This window comes from Trichoderma gamsii, assembly GCF_001481775.2.
Source record: "Trichoderma gamsii strain T6085 chromosome Unknown Scaffold_4.2, whole genome shotgun sequence".
NCBI classification, from domain to species: Eukaryota; Fungi; Ascomycota; class Sordariomycetes; order Hypocreales; family Hypocreaceae; genus Trichoderma; species Trichoderma gamsii.
In genome coordinates, this window is record NW_020171341.1 from 217490 (window position 1) to 236936 (window position 19447).

General features: G+C 50.9%; 8 protein-coding genes across 8 annotated transcripts; 3 read left to right on the plus strand and 5 right to left on the minus strand.

The window, feature by feature from the left end:
- Positions 1–674: 674 nt before the first annotated feature.
- Positions 675–1538, plus strand: TGAM01_v201545 (integral membrane protein; the record flags this gene model as incomplete). Its single annotated transcript, XM_024548788.1, has 3 exons — positions 675–990; positions 1361–1396; positions 1474–1538. The coding sequence occupies 3 exons, from the start codon at positions 675–677 to the stop codon at positions 1536–1538; spliced, it is 417 nt and encodes a 138-aa protein (XP_024406399.1).
- A 619-nt stretch (positions 1539–2157) lies between these two features.
- Positions 2158–3024, minus strand: TGAM01_v201546 (hypothetical protein; the record flags this gene model as incomplete). The annotated part of the gene is made up of 3 exons (XM_018806363.1): positions 2158–2289; positions 2492–2657; positions 2759–3024. 3 exons carry the CDS (start codon positions 3022–3024, stop codon positions 2158–2160), a joined length of 564 nt encoding a protein of 187 aa, XP_018660394.1.
- Positions 3025–8183: 5159 nt separating this feature from the next.
- TGAM01_v201547 (Benomyl resistant) lies at positions 8184–9950 on the minus strand (the record flags this gene model as incomplete). Its single annotated transcript, XM_018806362.1, has 5 exons — positions 8184–9359; positions 9444–9540; positions 9620–9645; positions 9730–9753; positions 9939–9950. 5 exons carry the CDS (start codon positions 9948–9950, stop codon positions 8184–8186), a joined length of 1335 nt encoding a protein of 444 aa, XP_018660393.1.
- Positions 9951–11387: 1437 nt separating this feature from the next.
- On the minus strand, positions 11388–12451 carry TGAM01_v201548 (20S proteasome subunit alpha 1; the record flags this gene model as incomplete). The annotated part of the gene is made up of 5 exons (XM_024548789.1): positions 11388–11774; positions 11839–12051; positions 12108–12235; positions 12313–12372; positions 12445–12451. The coding sequence occupies 5 exons, from the start codon at positions 12449–12451 to the stop codon at positions 11388–11390; spliced, it is 795 nt and encodes a 264-aa protein (XP_024406400.1).
- A 640-nt stretch (positions 12452–13091) lies between these two features.
- Positions 13092–14288, plus strand: TGAM01_v201549 (hypothetical protein; the record flags this gene model as incomplete). The annotated part of the gene is made up of 1 exon (XM_018806360.1): positions 13092–14288. The coding sequence occupies one exon, from the start codon at positions 13092–13094 to the stop codon at positions 14286–14288; it is 1197 nt and encodes a 398-aa protein (XP_018660391.1).
- Positions 14289–14712: 424 nt separating this feature from the next.
- TGAM01_v201550 (hypothetical protein) lies at positions 14713–15642 on the minus strand (the record flags this gene model as incomplete). The annotated part of the gene is made up of 1 exon (XM_018806359.1): positions 14713–15642. One exon carries the CDS (start codon positions 15640–15642, stop codon positions 14713–14715), a length of 930 nt encoding a protein of 309 aa, XP_018660390.1.
- A 682-nt stretch (positions 15643–16324) lies between these two features.
- Positions 16325–17109, minus strand: TGAM01_v201551 (hypothetical protein; the record flags this gene model as incomplete). Its single annotated transcript, XM_018806358.1, has 3 exons — positions 16325–16507; positions 16568–16932; positions 17061–17109. The coding sequence occupies 3 exons, from the start codon at positions 17107–17109 to the stop codon at positions 16325–16327; spliced, it is 597 nt and encodes a 198-aa protein (XP_018660389.1).
- Positions 17110–18178: 1069 nt separating this feature from the next.
- TGAM01_v201552 (carbon-nitrogen hydrolase) lies at positions 18179–19195 on the plus strand (the record flags this gene model as incomplete). Its single annotated transcript, XM_018806357.2, has 1 exon — positions 18179–19195. One exon carries the CDS (start codon positions 18179–18181, stop codon positions 19193–19195), a length of 1017 nt encoding a protein of 338 aa, XP_018660388.2.
- Between the last annotated feature and the right edge of the window lie 252 nt (positions 19196–19447).

Genomic DNA, 19447 nt, shown 5'->3' on the forward strand with positions numbered 1-19447 from the left:
CACGTCGCTTTCTCCGAACCATGTATGCCATGCCATGCGCAAGAGACTTTTGATTGGAAATGCCCAAGTGTTACTCACTCACTCACGGCATTCAATTTACTACTACTTAGGTCCAGTCAATATTGACATCCCGCCCAGCCTCGGCTCGCAAGCCACACCTACGGACTACAAGCCTTGGCGGGCTGTGCGCCGTGCCGTGCCATTGAAGCCCGCGTGGCTCGTTTTAGCGTCTTCACAGCAAAACGCTTGTACAAATCACCAACTCACCAACTACCGTTCGTCATAGATGGCGCTAAGAACATAGCATCAAGTCCATTGCAACTACGTACAGTACAGTACAGTACAGTACAGTAGCAGTTTGAGATGGCTTCTAAAAATCGAGGTGGTCACAGCTCCAAAGCTCGCCCAATCACTGCCCTCAAAATGGGAGTCATTTAGAGATCTCTCGTCCCCGTAAAATAGTTGACTCGACACGACACCCCTGCCCCAAACTAAAACTACCTACGGAAGTAGACTAGACCGCAAAAGCCACGAGGCTATGCACTTCTAAAGCGCTAAACCTCAATTCCCCCAAAAACTCACCACCAAAACACACATCATCGTCACCAATTTCACAGCTTCAGCCCTGCCAACACGTCACACACACACTTTCTCTCTACGCTCAAACAGCAACAATGCCAGACACAGACACAGACACAGACCCAGACCACCGCCCCCCAGCCATAAACTACATCCTCAGCTTCCTCCTCGTCGGCCTCGCCTGGGGCCTCACCACGCCCTTCATCCGCCGCGCCGCCCGCGCCCACAAGCCAGACCCGTCCCACGCCGCCATCCTCGACCGCCCGGCCGTCCAGGCGAGCTGGCTCCGGCGCACCCTCTATGGCGCCTTCTTTGGTGTCGTCGACTTGCTGCGCAACCCGCGCTATGCCGTGCCGCTGGTGCTCAACCTCACCGGCAGCATCTGGTTCTTTCTCCTCATTGGCAAGGCCGGTATGTGTCACAGTTCAAATAGATCTCTTCCTACCAGCTCCACAAATCTTAAAGAAAAAAGAAAATTTATCCCATCTGTCCGTTTTATTTTTTGCAAGTTGCATCCATTCAATCCCCTGCAGGCCTCCCATGTCTTAGATCCCTCCTCCCCCCCACCAACCCTCTCATCCACACCAAAACCGCCCTACCGGGCTAGCCAGCACAGCAAAACAGGCAGCCTTCATTTACTCTTTTCTGCATTGTATAAACCAAATTATTGAGATCTGACCCCAATTTAATTATTAACGCGTTTTGTATTTTTGCCACCCACTAGAGTTGAGCCTTACCGTCCCGATTGTGAATGCCATGGCTTTCCTGTTTACCGTTTTAGGAGAGTGGTTAGTTGAGGGCAAAGTCATCAGCAGAGGTATGTCACGTTCCACCCGATGACGGGTATCGTCGGTGATCCGGGTCGATGATCAAGAGCTAATAATGGGAGCAAAGAAACTGGTATTGGAATGGTTTTGTCATTGGCCGGAATAGCCCTGTGTGTTCAAAGCAAGAACTAAGAGTTAGTTCGAAGCATCTGAGAAAGAAATGCCGTTTCAATGATATAGCAATGATATAGAACCATGCATGAGGATGAATAAGATTGTATTCATGGAAAAACAAAGTTTAACAAAAAACTGGGAGCCTGCTCCAGGCAGCTCTGAAGAAAAGAATAGAGAAGAAGAAGAAGAAAAAGATGTCTATGGCCCATATAGTATCCTCCAATTGTGCCCTTGAAATGTTTGCTTTTCATCACTCAGTCTGCAGCAGCACGCTATACCTGCCAAATGTCAAAAGGACGCCCAAAAAAGTAAGAAAAATAACCAAGAAAAATAATAGGTATCCCTCGTCCTTGTGCTTTGCTGCTGCCTGTCATCCTTGCCCATACGCCCAAATCATACATCCAAGAAAAGAAGAAGAAGAAAGAGTCCATGCAAAGAGAAAAGGCCTTGGAACAATCGCTGCAATGAAGCTCGCTCCAGAAATAATTAAGAAATGTTGGTATCCAGTGATGATGGCGGCCCCCCAGGAGCTGAATACCATGGAGAAAATCTGCTGTTGGTCCTGGCGCGACGGTGTCGTAAATAGATAGCTTCTGATTCGTCGTCGCCTTTAGTTCTGTCTTTAACATGAAGCATATCATCGTCGTCGGGATTGAAGCCAGCGCTGGATTCTGTGCAGGCTGGGATCTTCCATGGTCCAGCGTCCCTGTGATTGGTCCGCCGTCAACAGCTCGCTGTACACATATTCGTCACTGATGGCAGCCATCTCCTGAGCACACATAAGTTAGTACGACAGTCTTGAACTCCACTACTTTGTCCGTGCATATGTCTGTAAGACAGGATTTTCCCGACAAGTACCGGGTGGGGACCGAGGCTGTGTGGTCAACCTCCCACTCGGTACTTGGAGTCAGAAAAAAATAGAGCCTGGTCCAGCTGGACAAGGAAGAAAAAACGGCTGGGTGTAAGCTTACTGCTCGAAGTTGGTTATCAATAGCCTGCAGCTGGGCATGGTTCCCCGGATGCGGTCTTTGGCCCTGTAGTATTTGATCTCGGTATTCGATCCATCGCTGTGCAGCCGCCTGTCTCAGGAGGATTTTCTGCCCCTCGTGCCGGCGCGCATACGCATCAAGCAAGATCCTTTAGAGAAAGGAAAGTTAGCCATCTTCAAACTTGAGTGTATTGAGTGGATAAGGAGATATGAAGCCAGATGGGTTACTTCACATGTTGACAAAACATACTGTTGCAGTTCGGCTCTGGTCTGTTCCTCCTCTCCACCTTGCGCTGCAGGCACCCTGGTATCAGCAGCAACGTCCAGAATGTACTGTCCGTCGATTGTGCATTGGCGCAGGGCGGCCCATCCCTCAGTGTAGTAGTCCTCCTCGTTTTCTGGCTCGACAGGCCCAGCTGAGATGTAGTATTGGAGTGCTCGGAAGTCGGCGAGGACCTCAGCAACTCGGGCGGTGCGGCACTCGTTCACTTTTCGTGGTGTATCTTTATCAGTCATTGCTCTCGCCAAGGAATCGAAAGGAGGTAGTTGGAGGCTGGTGAGGGTCATCTTTACGCATGGAGCTTCTCGGTGAGTTGCGTGTAGGAGGTAGTTCTAGTATGAACAGGTGGATTCCTACTACGCGTCGAGTGCATATGCAGAGTCTCAAGGGCTAAGGGGGAAACGGCGTAGCCTGCCTGTCGTAGCTTTTACTTGGGCATGGGGAAAGGCAGGAATAGCGGGACAATAAGAGGGAAAAACTATTTGCTGGAGCTGGAACTAGTGACCTACATCCGTCCATGGCTTCCTAAGGAAAGATGCCGAACCAGACTTTTTGGGGGCCAGGCGCAAAAAGGGGGGCCAAAGAAGCCTAGCGACTTTCCGTAGATGGAAATAGGTGAAGAGATCGATATAACCGCCGTGTGAACAAAGACAATGGCTGATGATGCCGATGATGCCGATGATAGCCCTTCTGCAACGGTGACGCGCAGTGATTCTGATGTAACTGGAGAACGAAACGAAGAAAAGTGGTGGCAAAAAGAATGGATAGTCGGTGATGCTGAATCTCAACAGGCGATGCAGAGAGGACACCCAAGCAAGTTGGCTTCGTCGGCTTCGTGGAGACGGGAGGCGTTCGTAGTCTAGCAAGTGAAGCTGAAAAAAAGCTCGCTATTGAAGTGGCGAGGTCCAAAAGAGGTTTGCGGGCTTGCTCGATTTGCCTTCAACTTGGACCCGAGCGAGATGCTCCATTCCTTTTGTATAATTTCTCCATCATCAACCCCGTCCGGTGTTTGCGGGAGGATCCAGCAAGTGTCGACGGGCTTGCTGGCCATCTCCGCCTTACAAAGCTACGGTGGACTTGATGCTTGGGTTGAACGTCTGAGGGTCCAAGAGAGGGTGACCAGGCTGAACCATCAGCTATCACGAAGCCGAGTTGCAAACACCAACGAGAGGTCTGCCCGGGTCCCCCACCCCCGGTGGCTCTTTGCAAGCTCAGACCTGAAGAATCCCGGACGAGCTGGCAATCGGGCAGCAGCCGTCCAACCGGAGGCGTGGTCAGCCCTATCCTAGCCCCTTGATGGCGTCGAGGCCAGCCAGCCTGGGCGCCGAGGCGTGGACAGGAGACAGGCTAGGAGATTCGGGCATGCGGCGACTGTGACTGTCGATCTCAGCAGCACGCCGGCTAGGCAGAGCAGGCAAGGCTAACGAGTCGCGAGCCAGAGGAAAGCCTTGCGGGCGAGGCCCAGGGCCCTGACGTCCCCGTTTCGTGGGTCGGTCCATTGGCAGCGCAGGTACAGCACGGCGCCATACATACGAGTCGGCCATACACGCATGGTGCCTGCGGCATGGAGTCGAGCCCCGGACGCGCCGTTTGGTCCCAGCCAGCACTAGCCCAGCGTCCCGGCGTCTGTGATTCCCAAAGCGACGGAGCCCACAAACAGCCGCGTGCCCCGGTCTGCACGAGTGAGTACAAGGACAAGCAGGCAAGTAAAAGAGAGCAATGCATGGAATGCCATCGCATCCATCGCTGTGCGGTTGGTGAGAGGCGCCGCTGGCTGCACGTCTCGCCTGAAAACCCCTGTCGGCGGGGACAGCATCGGACCTATGGCGTGCAGTTTTCGACGCCTCAGCTCCGGCCCAGCGACGCTACCACGCGCAGCCTTGCCGAACGAAGCCAGAGCGACGGGCCCTGCATGAGCTGCGTGCGCCAGGGATGGTTGGCGTGGCCAATGGCAGCGCGGCGTGGCCTGCAAATATTGCAAGGGTGGGAGGGTGGCATCTCGGCTTGGGGAGTCGATGGTGGATGCAGGATGGTGGATGACGGATTGATGGCAGTTGCACGAGATGCGTTGCGTCAAGTCTGTTCTCGTTGCTGCAGGCACTGACTGCCTCCTGCCATGCGAAGAAAGTGACGGGCAGTCGCTGCGCCCTGTCACTTTCCTTTTGGTCACAATATTGACTTAGACTGTTTTTGGAGTGGCTTCCGGCTTTATTTATCGAATTATTAATTTATTTTGCAGCAATACATGACCACATCATTCTTATTTTAGCCTTATTTATTTTTATCAACGGCTGTGCTGTTGATATACGTCGGTCCTTTTTCTTCCTTTCTCTCTTCACCTGAATACCAACTCTTACACGCAACCATCTCTACCAAACACACAATGTACAACTGCCTATTCAGTACATGCAGTAGCATCTTGACGACGTGCCAAAAATAAATAAATTTTAAATAAACATTATTCTGTCGCCACAGACTGTGACTCGCATGTCATCCAGAGCCACGTCACACACAAACATGGTTTGGCTGCTCGCATATCCACCTTCAACTGCAGGTCCCGGGGCGCTGCGCCTTACTGGCCCCATCGCCTGCTGAAAGTTTTTTGAAACCTATCCATTCCCGCCCCGATGATCCACGACAAGGGGTCCCGTTCGTCTCATATCCCCTTGTGCAATGGATCCATCAACACTTCTTGTCTTGTGTTCCCACTGATACCCGACTTGACCAGCATCAAACCAAACCCAAACCCAAGGGAACGTATCCAGCTCTACGCTCTGATTGGAGCGTATAGGCCCGGAAAGGGAAATGAGGCTGCTGCCTAGCACCCGAAACATAATTCACCAAGGGGACCGTGCAGATGCAGATTTGACCCTTTTCACGATCAAACATGCTGTTCTGTAACGATGATTTGACTGCCTCATCCTCGTAAGCCTGCTGGTATCGATGCCATTGCAGCTGAACATATGTGCAGCCCGATGAATCAACCTTGATGCCCTGCTTACGGCTTCGTAATGAGTATTGGTATCTCGTACGTGTGTCATGCCGGGAACATTTCAGCTATACTGAAGAGGCCTCAACGATGACAATGATACGATTCGTCCGCATGAGGCTATTGCTAAAGGACCAATCGTCTGCCGTAGACATCGTGAGGCTCTTCCTAAGGAGAAGACATTGGAAGGAGGAATAATTAATAATGGCCATTATACCCTCGACTTCAGCACGACAGGCTCCCATGTCAAGAGGATGCAACCAAGTCAGCATTTCGCAGACAGCGTCGGATGCCGAGCCGTGGAGATTTAGGAATCTTGGCCACCAAATGTCGCCAATCTGACGAATCTTCATACCGTCTTCGTCTCTAGCTCAGATCACGTCCTCAGCAGCGTCACCGAATCTAGACCCAAGAGCTGGCTGGCATACCGAATGACAGCGTAGGGCCGAAGCAATCCAGCAAATGTGCCGACATCAGAGAACTCTTGCCTCGCTCTCTTCCCTCTATCCGGCATGATGACTCTTTGCCTCACAGCCCTACACTATCATACCAACGAACTACTGCTTTGTCTAGCATCACACGTCTCTGTCTCCTGCTCGGCGCTTTCCACCTACCTATGCCATATTAGGACCAGCAATACGCCCTCGTATAAACGCCACCGTGATGGAAACCCCCAGCTCTGGCCAATGACACTCCATAACAGCCCTCATCACATGCCACAAACACTTCACAGGGCGACTGCCTTGTTTTCTTCCCCCACACAGCTCGGATCTTGCACAATGGCGAACCCATGGCTGACTGCAGAAGAGTGGAAAACAACGGTATTAGGCGAATACGCCCCCCAAAAGAAAACAACCGGTTGCCTTATACCCCTCCCCCCTGTGAGAAATAACTGACTGTCTCAGTTATGGCGCTGGTCACCTTGCTCAATTTTCCAACGCCACACCAAAGAAAAACATTCATATATATGTCCATCCTACGCTATTACACGATATAAATTGCCAGCCGTTCCCAGCTCAAACAGGTTCGAAAGGGTAATGACATCAACGGTAAGAAAAAGAAATGCCGTCGCTATCCTATCTCTCTTCAGGGCGCTTAACGCAGATCCACGGGCCGCGCAAGCCGAAGCAAAGAAGGGCGAAGACGATGGCATTATGAAGAAATCGCCAAGTGTTGTTCTCAGTCGTGACTTGAGAAGTCATACCCCATGTAGTAGCCGCCTACAAAGCAACACTCTTTCTCCTCCTGTCTCTTACCAATAAATACCTATACAACACATATCCTTACTTATATTATGACTCTGGATGCCATGGGAACAGCTCGAGTTCGGTATTGCCCTGGCTGGGTACTTGTTGCTTCTGAACCGCGAGGTGTTTTGCGACACTTGTAAGCCAAATGTTGTACAAAAGGTTGTCCTCTGTTCATCATTTTCGTCGCACATACACATGTACACTCCTTGCTCCCTGATTTTAGGATAATGTACTGCATTCAAAAAAAAAATTGGCACATCCACAGTCTCAACTCCCTTTTAGCTCAATTTTATTCCCACCGCACATGGAAGTGCCGCATGGCAATATTCCAAGTGCTTCAAGTGCTCCAATCTATAATTACTTTGCTGAGTATGGTTGATCGACATTCATAATCCGATGTACACATTACCCGCCCAGAGTGCCTACATACGTGCGTACTCGGCTCACTGCAGTCTCAACCGTTTCCTCGCGATATGCTGTCGCTAGCTACCCACCTTTCGAACATGCTCCAACTATCTGTGGACTTGAGAGAGTCATCAAGCGGAAGATCAGTGCTATCGCTCGTCAATCAGAAGTCAATCGAGATTGAATAAAATCACTACAATTGCACAAGTAGATGTACTCTAGTTTGCAATATCTCAATTCAATATAGTTTCTTGTAGTAACACGGTCATATTTATATAGTGGTTGGGGCCAATATGGTCAACCTTGCTTCAAGGTTACTAATAGAGATTATACGCTTCTTCATGAAAGGCAAAGGTCAGCATTCGTTCCAGCTTCAACGTCTAGCAGACTAACTATCCTCATATTGTCAGCAGTTAGAGAACATATTTTTTTTTTTTTTTTCACCTCTGAGTTCCGCACAATTTACTCCATGCTGGCTGCGAAACGCAGTTCTTAGAATTAAAATGCTGAACAACAACTAGAGTCACAAGTGGCCAGATCTGCAAAAATTTATGTCTATGAGATATACACAAACCAAAAGTCACGGTTACTCATGATTTGAGCCCAGAGGTATTATTGAAGAGCCTATTTAAAACAGTATAGCTTGATCGTAAAAAAAGGGGGCTTGCATCTAACAATTAACCCCAGTGAAGTCAAAGAATTTTTCCATCCCCAATCACCAAAGGTGTAAGCAATATCAATGTCAAGACATTTACTCCTCCATAGGAGCATCCTCCTCGTACTCCTCGCCATCGTCGGCTGAGGCATCCTGGTACTGCTGGTACTCGGAGACAAGATCGTTCATGTTGGACTCAGCCTCAGTGAATTCCATCTCGTCCATACCCTCACTAGTGTACCAATGCAAGAAAGCCTTGCGGCGGAACATGGCAGAGAATTGTTCACCAACACGACGGAAAATTTCCTGAATAGCGGTAGAGTTACCGACAAAGGTGGAAGAAATCTTGAGGCCCTTAGGGGGGATAGAGCACAGGGCGGTTTGGATGTTGTTGGGAATCCACTCCACAAAGTAGGCAGAGTTCTTGTTCTGGACGGTGCGCATCTGGTCCTCGACCTCCTTCATGGCAACCTTGCCACGGAAGATGGTGGAGCAGGTCAGATAACGGCCGTTGCGGAAATCGGAGGCAGCCATCATGTTCTTGGGATCCAGCATCTGCTGGGTCAATTCGGGAACAGTAACGGCGCGGAAAGAATGGGCGCCAGGGCTAGTCAGGGGCGCAAAGCCGACCATGAAGAAATGCAGACGAGGGAACGGCACCATGTTGACGGCGAGCTTACGAAGGTCGGAGTTCAGCTGGCCAGGGAATCGGAGAGATGTAGAGACACCAGACATGACAGCAGAAACCAGATGGTTCAGATCGCCGTATGACGGGTTAGACAGCTTAAGGGTCCTCATGCAGATATCGTACAGGGCTTCGTTGTCGATACAGAACGTCTCGTCGGAGTTTTCAACCAGCTGGTGCATAGACAGGGTGGCGTTGTAAGGCTCGACGACGGTATCGGAGACCTTGGGCGAAGGAACGACGGAAAATGTGGCCATCATACGATCGGGGAACTCCTCACGAATCTTGGAGATCAATAAGGTACCCATACCGGAACCGGTACCACCACCCAGGGAGTGCGTAATCTGGAAGCCCTGAAGACACTCACAGTTCTCAGCCTCGCGACGGACGACATCGAGAACTTGGTCAACCAGCTCAGCACCCTCAGTATAGTGACCCTTTGCCCAGTTGTTACCAGCACCGGACTGGCCAAAGACAAAGTTATCGGGGCGGAACAGCTGGCCAAAGGGGCCAGAGCGAACGGCATCCATGGTACCGGGCTCGAGATCGACGAGAACAGCACGGGGAACATATTTGTTGTTGGAGGCCTATGATAAACAAAAGACATTAGATTCCACAGTCTAGGCTGAAATCGTAGTCAAGCAGGGCGCTGGTAAGTAAAAACTACACACCTCGTTGAAGTAGACGTTCAAACGGTCGAGCTGCTGGTCGGAAGTACCACCATAAACACCGCTGGAGTCAAGGCCGTGCTCGCCAGAGATGGTCTGCCTAGAAGTATAAATGAGTATGCGATTCGCCAAAACGCGTGGAGCCGAGGATTTTTGCTGTTTTTCGAAGGAAAACATACCAGAAGGCAGAACCAACTTGGTTACCCTGCGCAAATTGTTAGCATCGCGATGTCGCGTTTTGTGCGGGGAGGTAGCGCCTCAAGGAGGGGCAAAAGAGCAGAGTACTTACACACTGACCGGTCTGGAGGTGAACCTGCGCGTCGAAGAAAAATCATATGTCAGTTTGTATTCACATCAAAAAGGTATGGCCATATTGATCGTCCATGCAGACTGCCGAGTTGGGAGCTCTGCAGCAACTGACGAGCAGCGGGCGCGCGTGAGGAAAGCTTCCACAGCTCTGATAGTGGGGGGGGAGGAGAGGCGTCAAAACAAACTCACAATCTCACGCATTTTGCAGACTGACGGATGAAGCTAAACAAAAGATTTGTATTAAAAGGAAATAGGAAGAATCGAGTGTGCCGTAACTTCGAATGCGAGGAAATGTAGGAGGTGAAAGGTGTAGAGAGGGAAAAGAAAGAAGGGAGGGCGAGTTGGTAATAAGAAAAAAAAACCGGCTGGATGAGGTGGACAGTCGGCGCGGCAGGCAGGCGCAAAATCAACAATGAAAAAATAAGAAATATTAGTACCGCTTCGGGCAAAGGCTGCGGCGGGATGATCCGGTCTAGCTCTGCAAGTTGCAGAGGGCTATGGCGCTAGTCCTGACTGGGAGCTGCCAAATTGTGCCGTCCCCAGCTCGACCGCAAGACAATTTCCAAGGGGAAATTCTGTGGCCAGCTGTGCTACCTGGTTTAGGGGCTGTGGTCTTGTAATTAGGGGTAATCTCTGCTCTGAGGTGCGATCTCTGTCTTATTTTTGTCTCTGCTGCTCTTCTGTGCCTCGTATTTGCAGCTGTTTATGTAGTTTTTCTGTGCAAACCCTGTGCGGCTCAGGCACCGCTAAGTCTCGCCCAAAGATGCATACACTTAGCCGTTATGGAGCGGTGGTGATTAATCTACAGGCACCCGGCAGGCACCTACTTTACCAGACATTTCTAGTCCAATTCTTAGCTGCCTAACGGTTTTAGCACATAAAATGCCATCAATGCTCCTCGATCCGACGAATTGGTTGGCGCCTAAAGTCCTCGATAACCAAACGCCCCTGTTCACCCATGCATCCACCTGCGGGGCCTTGTCAAATCCAAAATGACAACCTCATCTTCCCTTTTCAACGTCCACCAGCTAATGACAGCCCCTGGAAGTAGAGGCTACGGAGAAATTGCCCACTTTTCATAATCCTCCCTTACAGAATCAATATGGCAATGGTTTTCCAAGGTATGGAGTACAAGTACAAAGCACTTCCCCAGATGGCTTAACTGTTTAATTGTCAGCATGTGGGCTCAAGCGCCCGTCACCTGAGCTTCTCCTTTACCGGCTGCCTGGATTCCACTATCCTTGATTAGTATGATGTAGACTGCATAGCTTATGGGCTCTTCACCGGTACTGCTTTACTTCGCGGCACAAGTACTATGTACGAATAGAGCATCCTTATCCTAGGAGTAAGCCGCACCAATCGTTCATTCTATGCTATGAAGATCAACCGCTGCCTCAGGTCTGCCTTCTGCCTTCATAGGCAACCTTTCAATGAATCTAAGGACTGCCTGGGCACTCACTGTAAAGTAAGATAACAATATGAGTCGCCGGCTCTTAGAGAGCATTGACATTACTGCTACAGGTAAGATTCCAATCAAGGCTCCAGCGACATGGCCTTCAAGAGGCTACTCAATGCTCCAAGTCATTCGGTAGACAATGACGTCTCTAACGTTGCTTCATTAACCCATCTATACGTTTACTAGTCCTTCTCGGCAATGGCTTGTAATCTCTCGTCAATCTCGTCCTCGGTGAGCTTTCTAAAACCCGGGTCCGTACCCTCTTTGCCGTCCGTTCGAGGGCCGCCAACAATGCCAATCTCAATCTCTCCCTTCTTGAAGTCCATGCTGAGAACCGTGCTCAGTGTTGTGATGGCCAGCTCAACAACCTCTTCCCATGATCCTTCAGCGTGCTCCTTGTTCCGCAGCTTCTTTTCCAGATGGTTCATAGCCTCCTGTTGTTTGGGGCCTGCGGCAGTGCCCTTGTAACCAATAAAGTACCCAGCCGGATCACACTTGAAGAGTTGGGGTCCCCGCTCGTCGTCCAGGCTGATAATGGTGGTAGCAACACCGTAAGGTCGCATGTAAGCCTAGTACAACGGAATCAGTTACATGGATCCAAAACTCCATCTCATAGAGACAGGATGTCCTTACACGCTGGGTGTACACTTGGCTGATGTTGGCCAGTCGCTTGGCCAGGACATCAGCTGGCATCTCGTAGCCATATTTGTACCGGAACTCTGCAGCTTCTCCCTGGGCACGCTGGGAGAAGGCTCTGGCGTCGGCAATAGAGCCTGTGATGACGCATCCGACGGAGGGGGAAATTTGGAAGATGTGAGAGACAGATGAGGGGTCGATGAGCTTATCCTGCGCCCGAGAGATCAGTCAATGTTAGGCAGCATTTCGGCAATGCCAATACCCACGGGAACTTTCTTCTGTGACAAGACGACGGCGCAGTCCTTGCCTCGCAGGCCTACAGACATGATGTTTGCGGCTGTGATTGCCTTGAAGGCATATTCTGGGTAGGAGAGGTCAGCTTGGTCGGCTCGGGCTGGGCGAGAAGATGCAGGCGGTGGCTCTCGACTCCAGCGTTCGAATCGGTCTCCTTATTCGAGGCTATGAACTTACCGACTTGGTACAGGCGACCATTGTCGGCGAAGATGGTGATATGTCGGTCGTATGCGCTGGCTAAGGGCGTTGCAAGTCAGTATGCGGGAGGGACGATGATGGCGGGGATAGCTATGATGTAGCCTAGCTTACCAGACATGGTGACGGCAATGTTGGCCCTATCGAGGGCAGTCTCAAAACGATATATTCACGGCAGCTGCTCGAGCCTGCTATTGTCTGGGTCCGAAGGGTGGGAATTACGAATGTCAAAGTCGATTGTCAATATGGGCTGCCGGTAGCTTCATCAGAGCCGTACGCGTTAGCACAGCTTGCCTAGAGCACAAGTCACTGGCAGCTTAGCTGGAAAGGCTGAAGGTGCAGCGTTACGTAATCTCGGAGCCTGAGGCGCCATTCGAGAGAAACGCTGGAGCATCCACCCTGCACGCGGTCACCGATATGCAGTGGAGCTTTAGAAAAAAAAACTGGCGGGGCATCTTATCAGCGAGCGCCCAGCAGAATTAAATAAGAGATCATTCGCGCAAACAATTTTTTGAGGATATCAATTAGCTTTCAATTGATGATTTGCGGCAATCAACTGGGGACCTGCATTGGCTCGTTTTTCTTCTGAGTTGTCCCTTCAACCTCCCGAGACCACCGTCTTCTGTGAAGTCTTCTCTATTACAAAGAGCGCGGCTCTACAACCACACGCGATCAGAGCCCAATCGACGATTGTTTGCGCCTCTCGTTCTACCAGCTTCGAATCACCACAATAGGGGGGTTTCTACCACATTCCACGCAGCATGATTTCTTCGGGCGACGGAGCGTCGGCTCGTGCGCCAGCCTGGAAGAGATTGGGCCTGAAGCTCAAGCAGTCTTCCGCAGCCGAACCAGCAAATGAAACCCTGCAGGTTGGGCATCCAAGCAGTAGCAGGACCCAGCAGACACCGTCCAAGCGGAAGCCCGAAGCCCCGCCGGCGGGCGAACCTCTGTCGGCATTGAAAAAGTCTCGGAACGACTCGCATCCTGCAGCTTCTAACCCTCAGCTGAAGAAGAGAAAGTCGGTTTCGTTTGGGGAGACGCCCACAAAAAGTGGAATCGATGCCAAGGGGCCCGTCGACAAACCACCTCCCAAGAAAGCAAAAATCCCTGGCAAGAAGAAGACTAATCCCAATGCTGCTGCCCCTTCGGATATCAAGCCTGCGCTCGAGTATTTGAGCCAGTGGAAGTCTGCTCGGGCCTCGTGGAAGTTTAACAAGAACTACCAGACCATCCTCATCAAGCACGCATTCGACCCCGTCCTCTTCCCTTCGGCCAATATTGATACCTTTTATCTATATATCCGCGACCTCAAGGGCTTTGTTCGCACGAGACTACAAGAAACCGCAATGGAAATCCGAACCAAGGACAGCACAGAAGGAGCCGCAGGCTTCCCGGAAGGCTCAGTGAACCTCCCGGAGAAGCAGTTAAGATACGACCAGCTGCTCGCGCAATTGCTTCATTCACAGGCGGGGCAGAAGAGGAAGACCTTCCATGAGGCCGAATACCGGACGTCGTCAGAGGATGTCGACGATGTAATCAGGCGTGTGATCAAGCGAATGCGCGCAGAGCTGGTTCTGGACCATTTGTCCGAGGGCGAGGAGTCGGATGCCAGCCATACCACCACGGCAACAACCTCTTCCGGAGTGAGCATTGCCGAAAGCAACACGACCAAGGCTACCGAGGGTGATAACCAGGTGAAAATAAAGGAGGGGCCCAGCAAGCGCAAGAGAAAGCTGCGTACCACTGTGGACGACAGCAGCTCCTCGGAATCAGAGAGCGACTCGGACGACAGCAGCAGCAGCTCTTCAGACGACTCTGATTCTGATTCAGACTCTGATGATGGCAAGGAGGCTGATAAGGGCAACGAGTCTTCCAGCAGCGAATCATCATCCTCTTCGTCTTCGTCTTCATCAGAAGGCGAGTCTGACTCGGACGATGAGAGCTCAGATGAAGAGTAAGAAGAGCCACGATCTACTCTCTCCTAATCTCGTGCTGTTCTCCTTGGGCTTGCGAGCCGTCAGGAGTTCGTATTTTCTATCATCCACCGTTACGATTTTTTTTTTGTTGTTTGTTTTATTAAATCGGTCATCATACGTAGACTACTATATGTAGTCGCCACGTGGGGAGATATTGTATGATACCTGCGGAGATTCCCAAGTTTTGGAGGGCTTTTTTTTCCCAAGTATATATAGAAGGGGATGACCATTTATTCTTCATTTCTTTTGGAGGACCTGTATATACATGTATGTACTATACCATTAGAGCGCATGAGCGACGGATAGATTTCCTGAAGACATGAGGAGGAGATGAAAGAAAAGTAGTGACCTCTTATTCATACGAACTTTTCCCTTTGAACATTCTTCCTGCCCTTGACCAGTAGACTTAGACAAACAATTTGGTGAACCCTTCCCTCGGCGGCTGCAGCCAATTCCTCTCATCATACTCCCTGCCCTCTCCCTCAATAACATGAAACGTATAAATGATTCTCCCCTTCTGGCTCGTATTCCTCCCGCTCTTATGCAGCGTGTTGCCATGAATCAGCACCAAATCTCCCGCCTTCACTTCCCCAGGGACATACTCCCCGCCCTTGTCATCACTTCCATACTCCTCCCCCGGAGGAAACTTCAGCCCATCATTGTCCACAACCTCCGTCCCCGCGCCGCCCGCCTTGCGCACCAGCCTCTTCTCAATCGGCGCCCAGCGATGCGACCCGGGCAAAAAGCTCAAGCACCCATTCTCCAGCGTGGCATCCTCCAGCGCGTACCAGAAACCCACGGCTGACGGCGCGCTGGTGTACAAGAAAGTCGAGTCCTGGTGCGGCGGCACGGCACCGCCAATCTCGGGCTGCTTGCAGATGACCATGCTCTGCAGACATCTGGCGTCCTTGAAGCCGAGGTCCCTCGCCACCGCCGCAGGGCTGACCTCGCCTGAGCTACTAGTGGCCTTTGAATCAATAAGACGAGCAAACGGCGGTGATAGAGCGTGCAGGTAATGTCCAATCTTGTTGACGGCGCGCTCCTTTGGCTTCGTCAGGTTGCCCGCCTCGTCAAAGGCGTCCTCCTCGAAGAAGAAGCGGACCTTGTCCCCCGACGAGAGGAAGTAGTCGTCGCCGACATGGTCGGACTTGTCGATGGTGGAGAAGCGCGTGAGGGGGTGGTCCTTGAGGGAGAAGTTCTCCAGCAGGCTGTGAGTCTCTGTTAGGAGAGAGGTGACGGTTTCGGGGCGGAGGGCATTTTGGATGATGAGGTAGCCGTCCTTGTTGAAGGATGAGAGCTGCTCGGGAGTGAGGCCGGGAGCTACTGATTCGGCCATGGTGAAGGCTGGAGCTTGTTTCTTGAACGAAGACAATATGAAATAAGAAGGGATGAGAGATTAGAGATTAGAGATTAGAGAATTACATTGAAATCTGGGGAAACTAGTTCAGGTGCGTCTTACGGCCTATCGGCGAACTTTTGATAATGAATGTAGCCTTCTCTCTTCTCTAAGTGGGGTGATCTTGGTCTTACTCCATGTTTTGCCATCAACCCCGCCACCAGCCGCCTCGTGTCAATCGGTTCGCTCCCTGAAAGTCGGACTCCGCCGACGGCCTAGGACGATTTCACTCGGTACAAATCACGTTTTTTTTTTGTGTGTATTAAAAGTACTTATAAGCATCGAGAATTGGTGGTTTCGTCATTTCATGATATATATGAAGAATTGACTATGATATGGCTGTACATCGCGTACAGCAAGCCTGGAAACAAAAGTCGATGGCTTGACATATGAATAGCGCCATTTGCGTATAGCTTCCAAAAACAAGTCGTTTATGTATACACTGACAACTGTGTACAAACTCCCAGAACGCCAGACAATATACCAAATGCGCAGTTTCACTAAAAAAAATTGGAAAAAGAGAATCGAAAGTCATGAGAAGAATCAAACGCGCCAGGTGGACACAGCTAAGAAGTCGTAAAGCATAGCCTTTGCATCGCTTTCAAAAGCACTGCGGAAAGAATCAAGCATTAAGCGGATCATCGAGAAATTCGTAGCCCTCTTCAGGCGGGAGTAAGTAGGCAGACGCCGCAAGACCAGCCGCGATGACCAAGGAGATGCCAGCACTAACAGTGCCAAGGTACCACGAAACATCGAGATTCCATCCCGGAACGGTAAACTGGTCGTCGTGGTCATACAAGTACGCCTGTGCAACACCAGTCAGTCTTGAAAGCTTATCTCTGTCAGTTTCTGAGATTAGACCTACCACTATGGAGATGATGATGAACTCGACAGCAGAAACCAGCGTCAACAGGGCAGAGACAAAAGGCCAGCCCGTCTCGCGCCTGTACTTTCCACCGTTCATGACGAGCGCAAAGGCGATCAAGCTAGCGAGACACAGGATAATCGTAAACGAGGCCATGAAGCCGACGGTCCGCCACATGGAGCAAAAGTACCGCTCGCCATACTGACAGAGCTCTTTGGAGGGGAAATCGCGACAGTGCGGATCGTCGAGGCTGGAGCAGCTCTTGTGCAGGCCGATGTGCTTCTCGAGCGTCTCGCCAGCGGTCGTGGTCACAGAGTACGAAACCCAATTGGGCTCTGTGATGGAGGCGACAATCATGGCCGTGGCTATACCGGCACAGTTAGTTCCATTTTTCTTTGCGCTTGGCATAAATCCATCGCAACCCCAAAGCTCGTGGTATGCGGTGGTGGTAGCTGCAATTGTTTGGGGCGCAATGTTGATTTCGATGACGTACCGGCAATAAAGGCCACCAGGCCAGTTGTGTAGACGTAGACCCGAGTCATGGCTGAGCACACTCAAAAAGAAAAAGAAAAATCCGTATCGCAGACTATTTCCTCAGGAACCAAAAAGAACAGGTGTTGAGATGGGGAATGAGCAATGAGGTGAAAGGAGATGAAGAACCAACCAGCGCTGCCTGGCCAGATTGAGGCTGTGGCCGATCGCAAGGTACTCGATCCCTGGTGGGAAAGCAAGGCAGCGCAAAGAGGGAACGTTCCGCAAGCTAGTCGCTTAACATCAGCAGCGCTATTTACCAAGTATCTCTGTTAGCCACCGACTATCAAAAAGTCTCAGCTACCTTTATAGGTGGCCTCTCCTTCTAACCATTTTGCATGACGAATGCGACATCTCATCGCAAACCACATCACCGCTCTGCATGACGCTTCGCCCTTGCATCGCCTCCAATGACCGCACAGCTTGAGGCAACCACCAGCCGATTAGCCCACTGCTCTCTGTCTTATTTGTCACTCACTCATATCCTCCGACTCAAGCACATGCTGATAAGACGCTCGGGGTCTCACTCGTCTCACTCTACGCGATAAGGACAATCACCATTTAACATTCGCAGGCGTATCCACTTCATCATGAGAAAGGGCTATATAATGAGTCATACCACGACGCAATATCACCAAGAAAAAGCAATTTGGCGCAGTGGAAGCGCGCCGGGCTCATAACCCGGAGGTCGCACGATCGAAACGTGCAATTGCTAAATTGGTTCTTTTCTTTTTTTGCTCTTTTTTTGTGACGAAATCGCTGTGCAGTCTGTTCTCTTCTCTATATTCGTTTTTTGCAGTGTTTTCGTTCTTTGTTCTAGGCCGTACGCTCTCCAAATGACGTGCATGATGCATGTACAAGAACACGCTCATGTCCGCATGGCGCCGGTAAAACAAAAGTATACTAGACTTACAGTATGTGGCTCCTCAGCTCTCCGCAAACATCTAGGCTCAAAGTAGCAGCAGCAGCTCCGAAGCGCCGGCATCGCCATCGGGCGTCAACCGGAAGCTCTTAGTATCTTACCTCATATAAGCCAATTTTCGTCCTTCTCTCCCCGCTCACTACACATGCTTCTCCGCCATGCGAATGCTTTTCAAGTCAATCTCACTCTTGCAAAGCGCCAGATACCTGTCCAAGCCAACTACAGCCCTCGCACCCCTCCTTCGCTCTACAGCCTTTCGTAAAATGTCGTCCTCAGCTCCAGCTTCAGTGCTCAAAAAGCCCATCAAAATCTCCTGCATCCAGCTGGCCTCTGGCGCTGACAAGGACGCCAACCTCAAGCATGCCGCCGAAAAGGTAGCCGAGGCCGCCCAGTCCGGCTCCAAGCTCGTTGTCCTGCCCGAATGCTTCAACTCTCCCTACGGAACCAACTACTTCCCCAACTACGCCGAGACGTTGCTCCCCTCGCCGCCCACAAAGGAACAGTCGCCTTCGTTCCACGCATTGTCCGCCATGGCCGCCGAGAACAGCATCTACCTCGTCGGCGGCTCCATCCCCGAGCTCGAGCCCGAGACCAAAAAGTACTACAACACGAGCTTGACCTTTGGGCCTGACGGCAAGCTGCTGGCCACCCACCGCAAGACGCACCTCTTTGACATTGACATCCCCGGCAAGATCACCTTTAAGGAGTCCGAGGTTCTCAGTGCTGGCAACAAGGTGACACTCGTCGACCTGCCCGAGTACGGCAAGATTGGCATCGCCATCTGCTACGACGTGCGCTTCCCCGAACTGGCCACCATTGCTGCCCGCCGCGGTGCTTTCGCCCTTATTTATCCCGGAGCTTTCAACCTCACCACTGGCAACTTGCACTGGCGTCTGCTGGCTCAGGGCCGTGCTGTGGATAACCAGATCTATGTGGCCTTTTGCAGTCCCGCTAGAGACATGAGCGCCAGCTATAACGCTTGGGGACACAGCTTGATTGTGAACCCCATGGCTAAGATTTTGGTTGAGGCGGATGAGAATGAGACTACTGTCCAGGCAGAGCTGGTGGGCGAGGATATCGCTGAGGCGCGGAAGAATATCCCGTTGAATACTCAGCGGAGATTTGACGTGTATCCTGATGTTAGTCAGGGACAGATTTCGTTTGATAAGCTGTAAAGGCATCAATAAGCATAAAAAGTAAATCAAGATAGAACAAGACAAAAATTTATGATAATACAATTGAGCCAAAGACTGTGCGTCGATTTATTCATTCAAGACATGATGATTCAATTACAAAGCCAGTTGTCACGATGTTCATGCACTGTAGCTAAACTAACAAGACGTTTGTTATCATGAGAAAAGCGATCTATTAGATCTTTATTTTCATCTTCTCTCTACGGTTAGAGCACATTACTCTATGAATCCCTT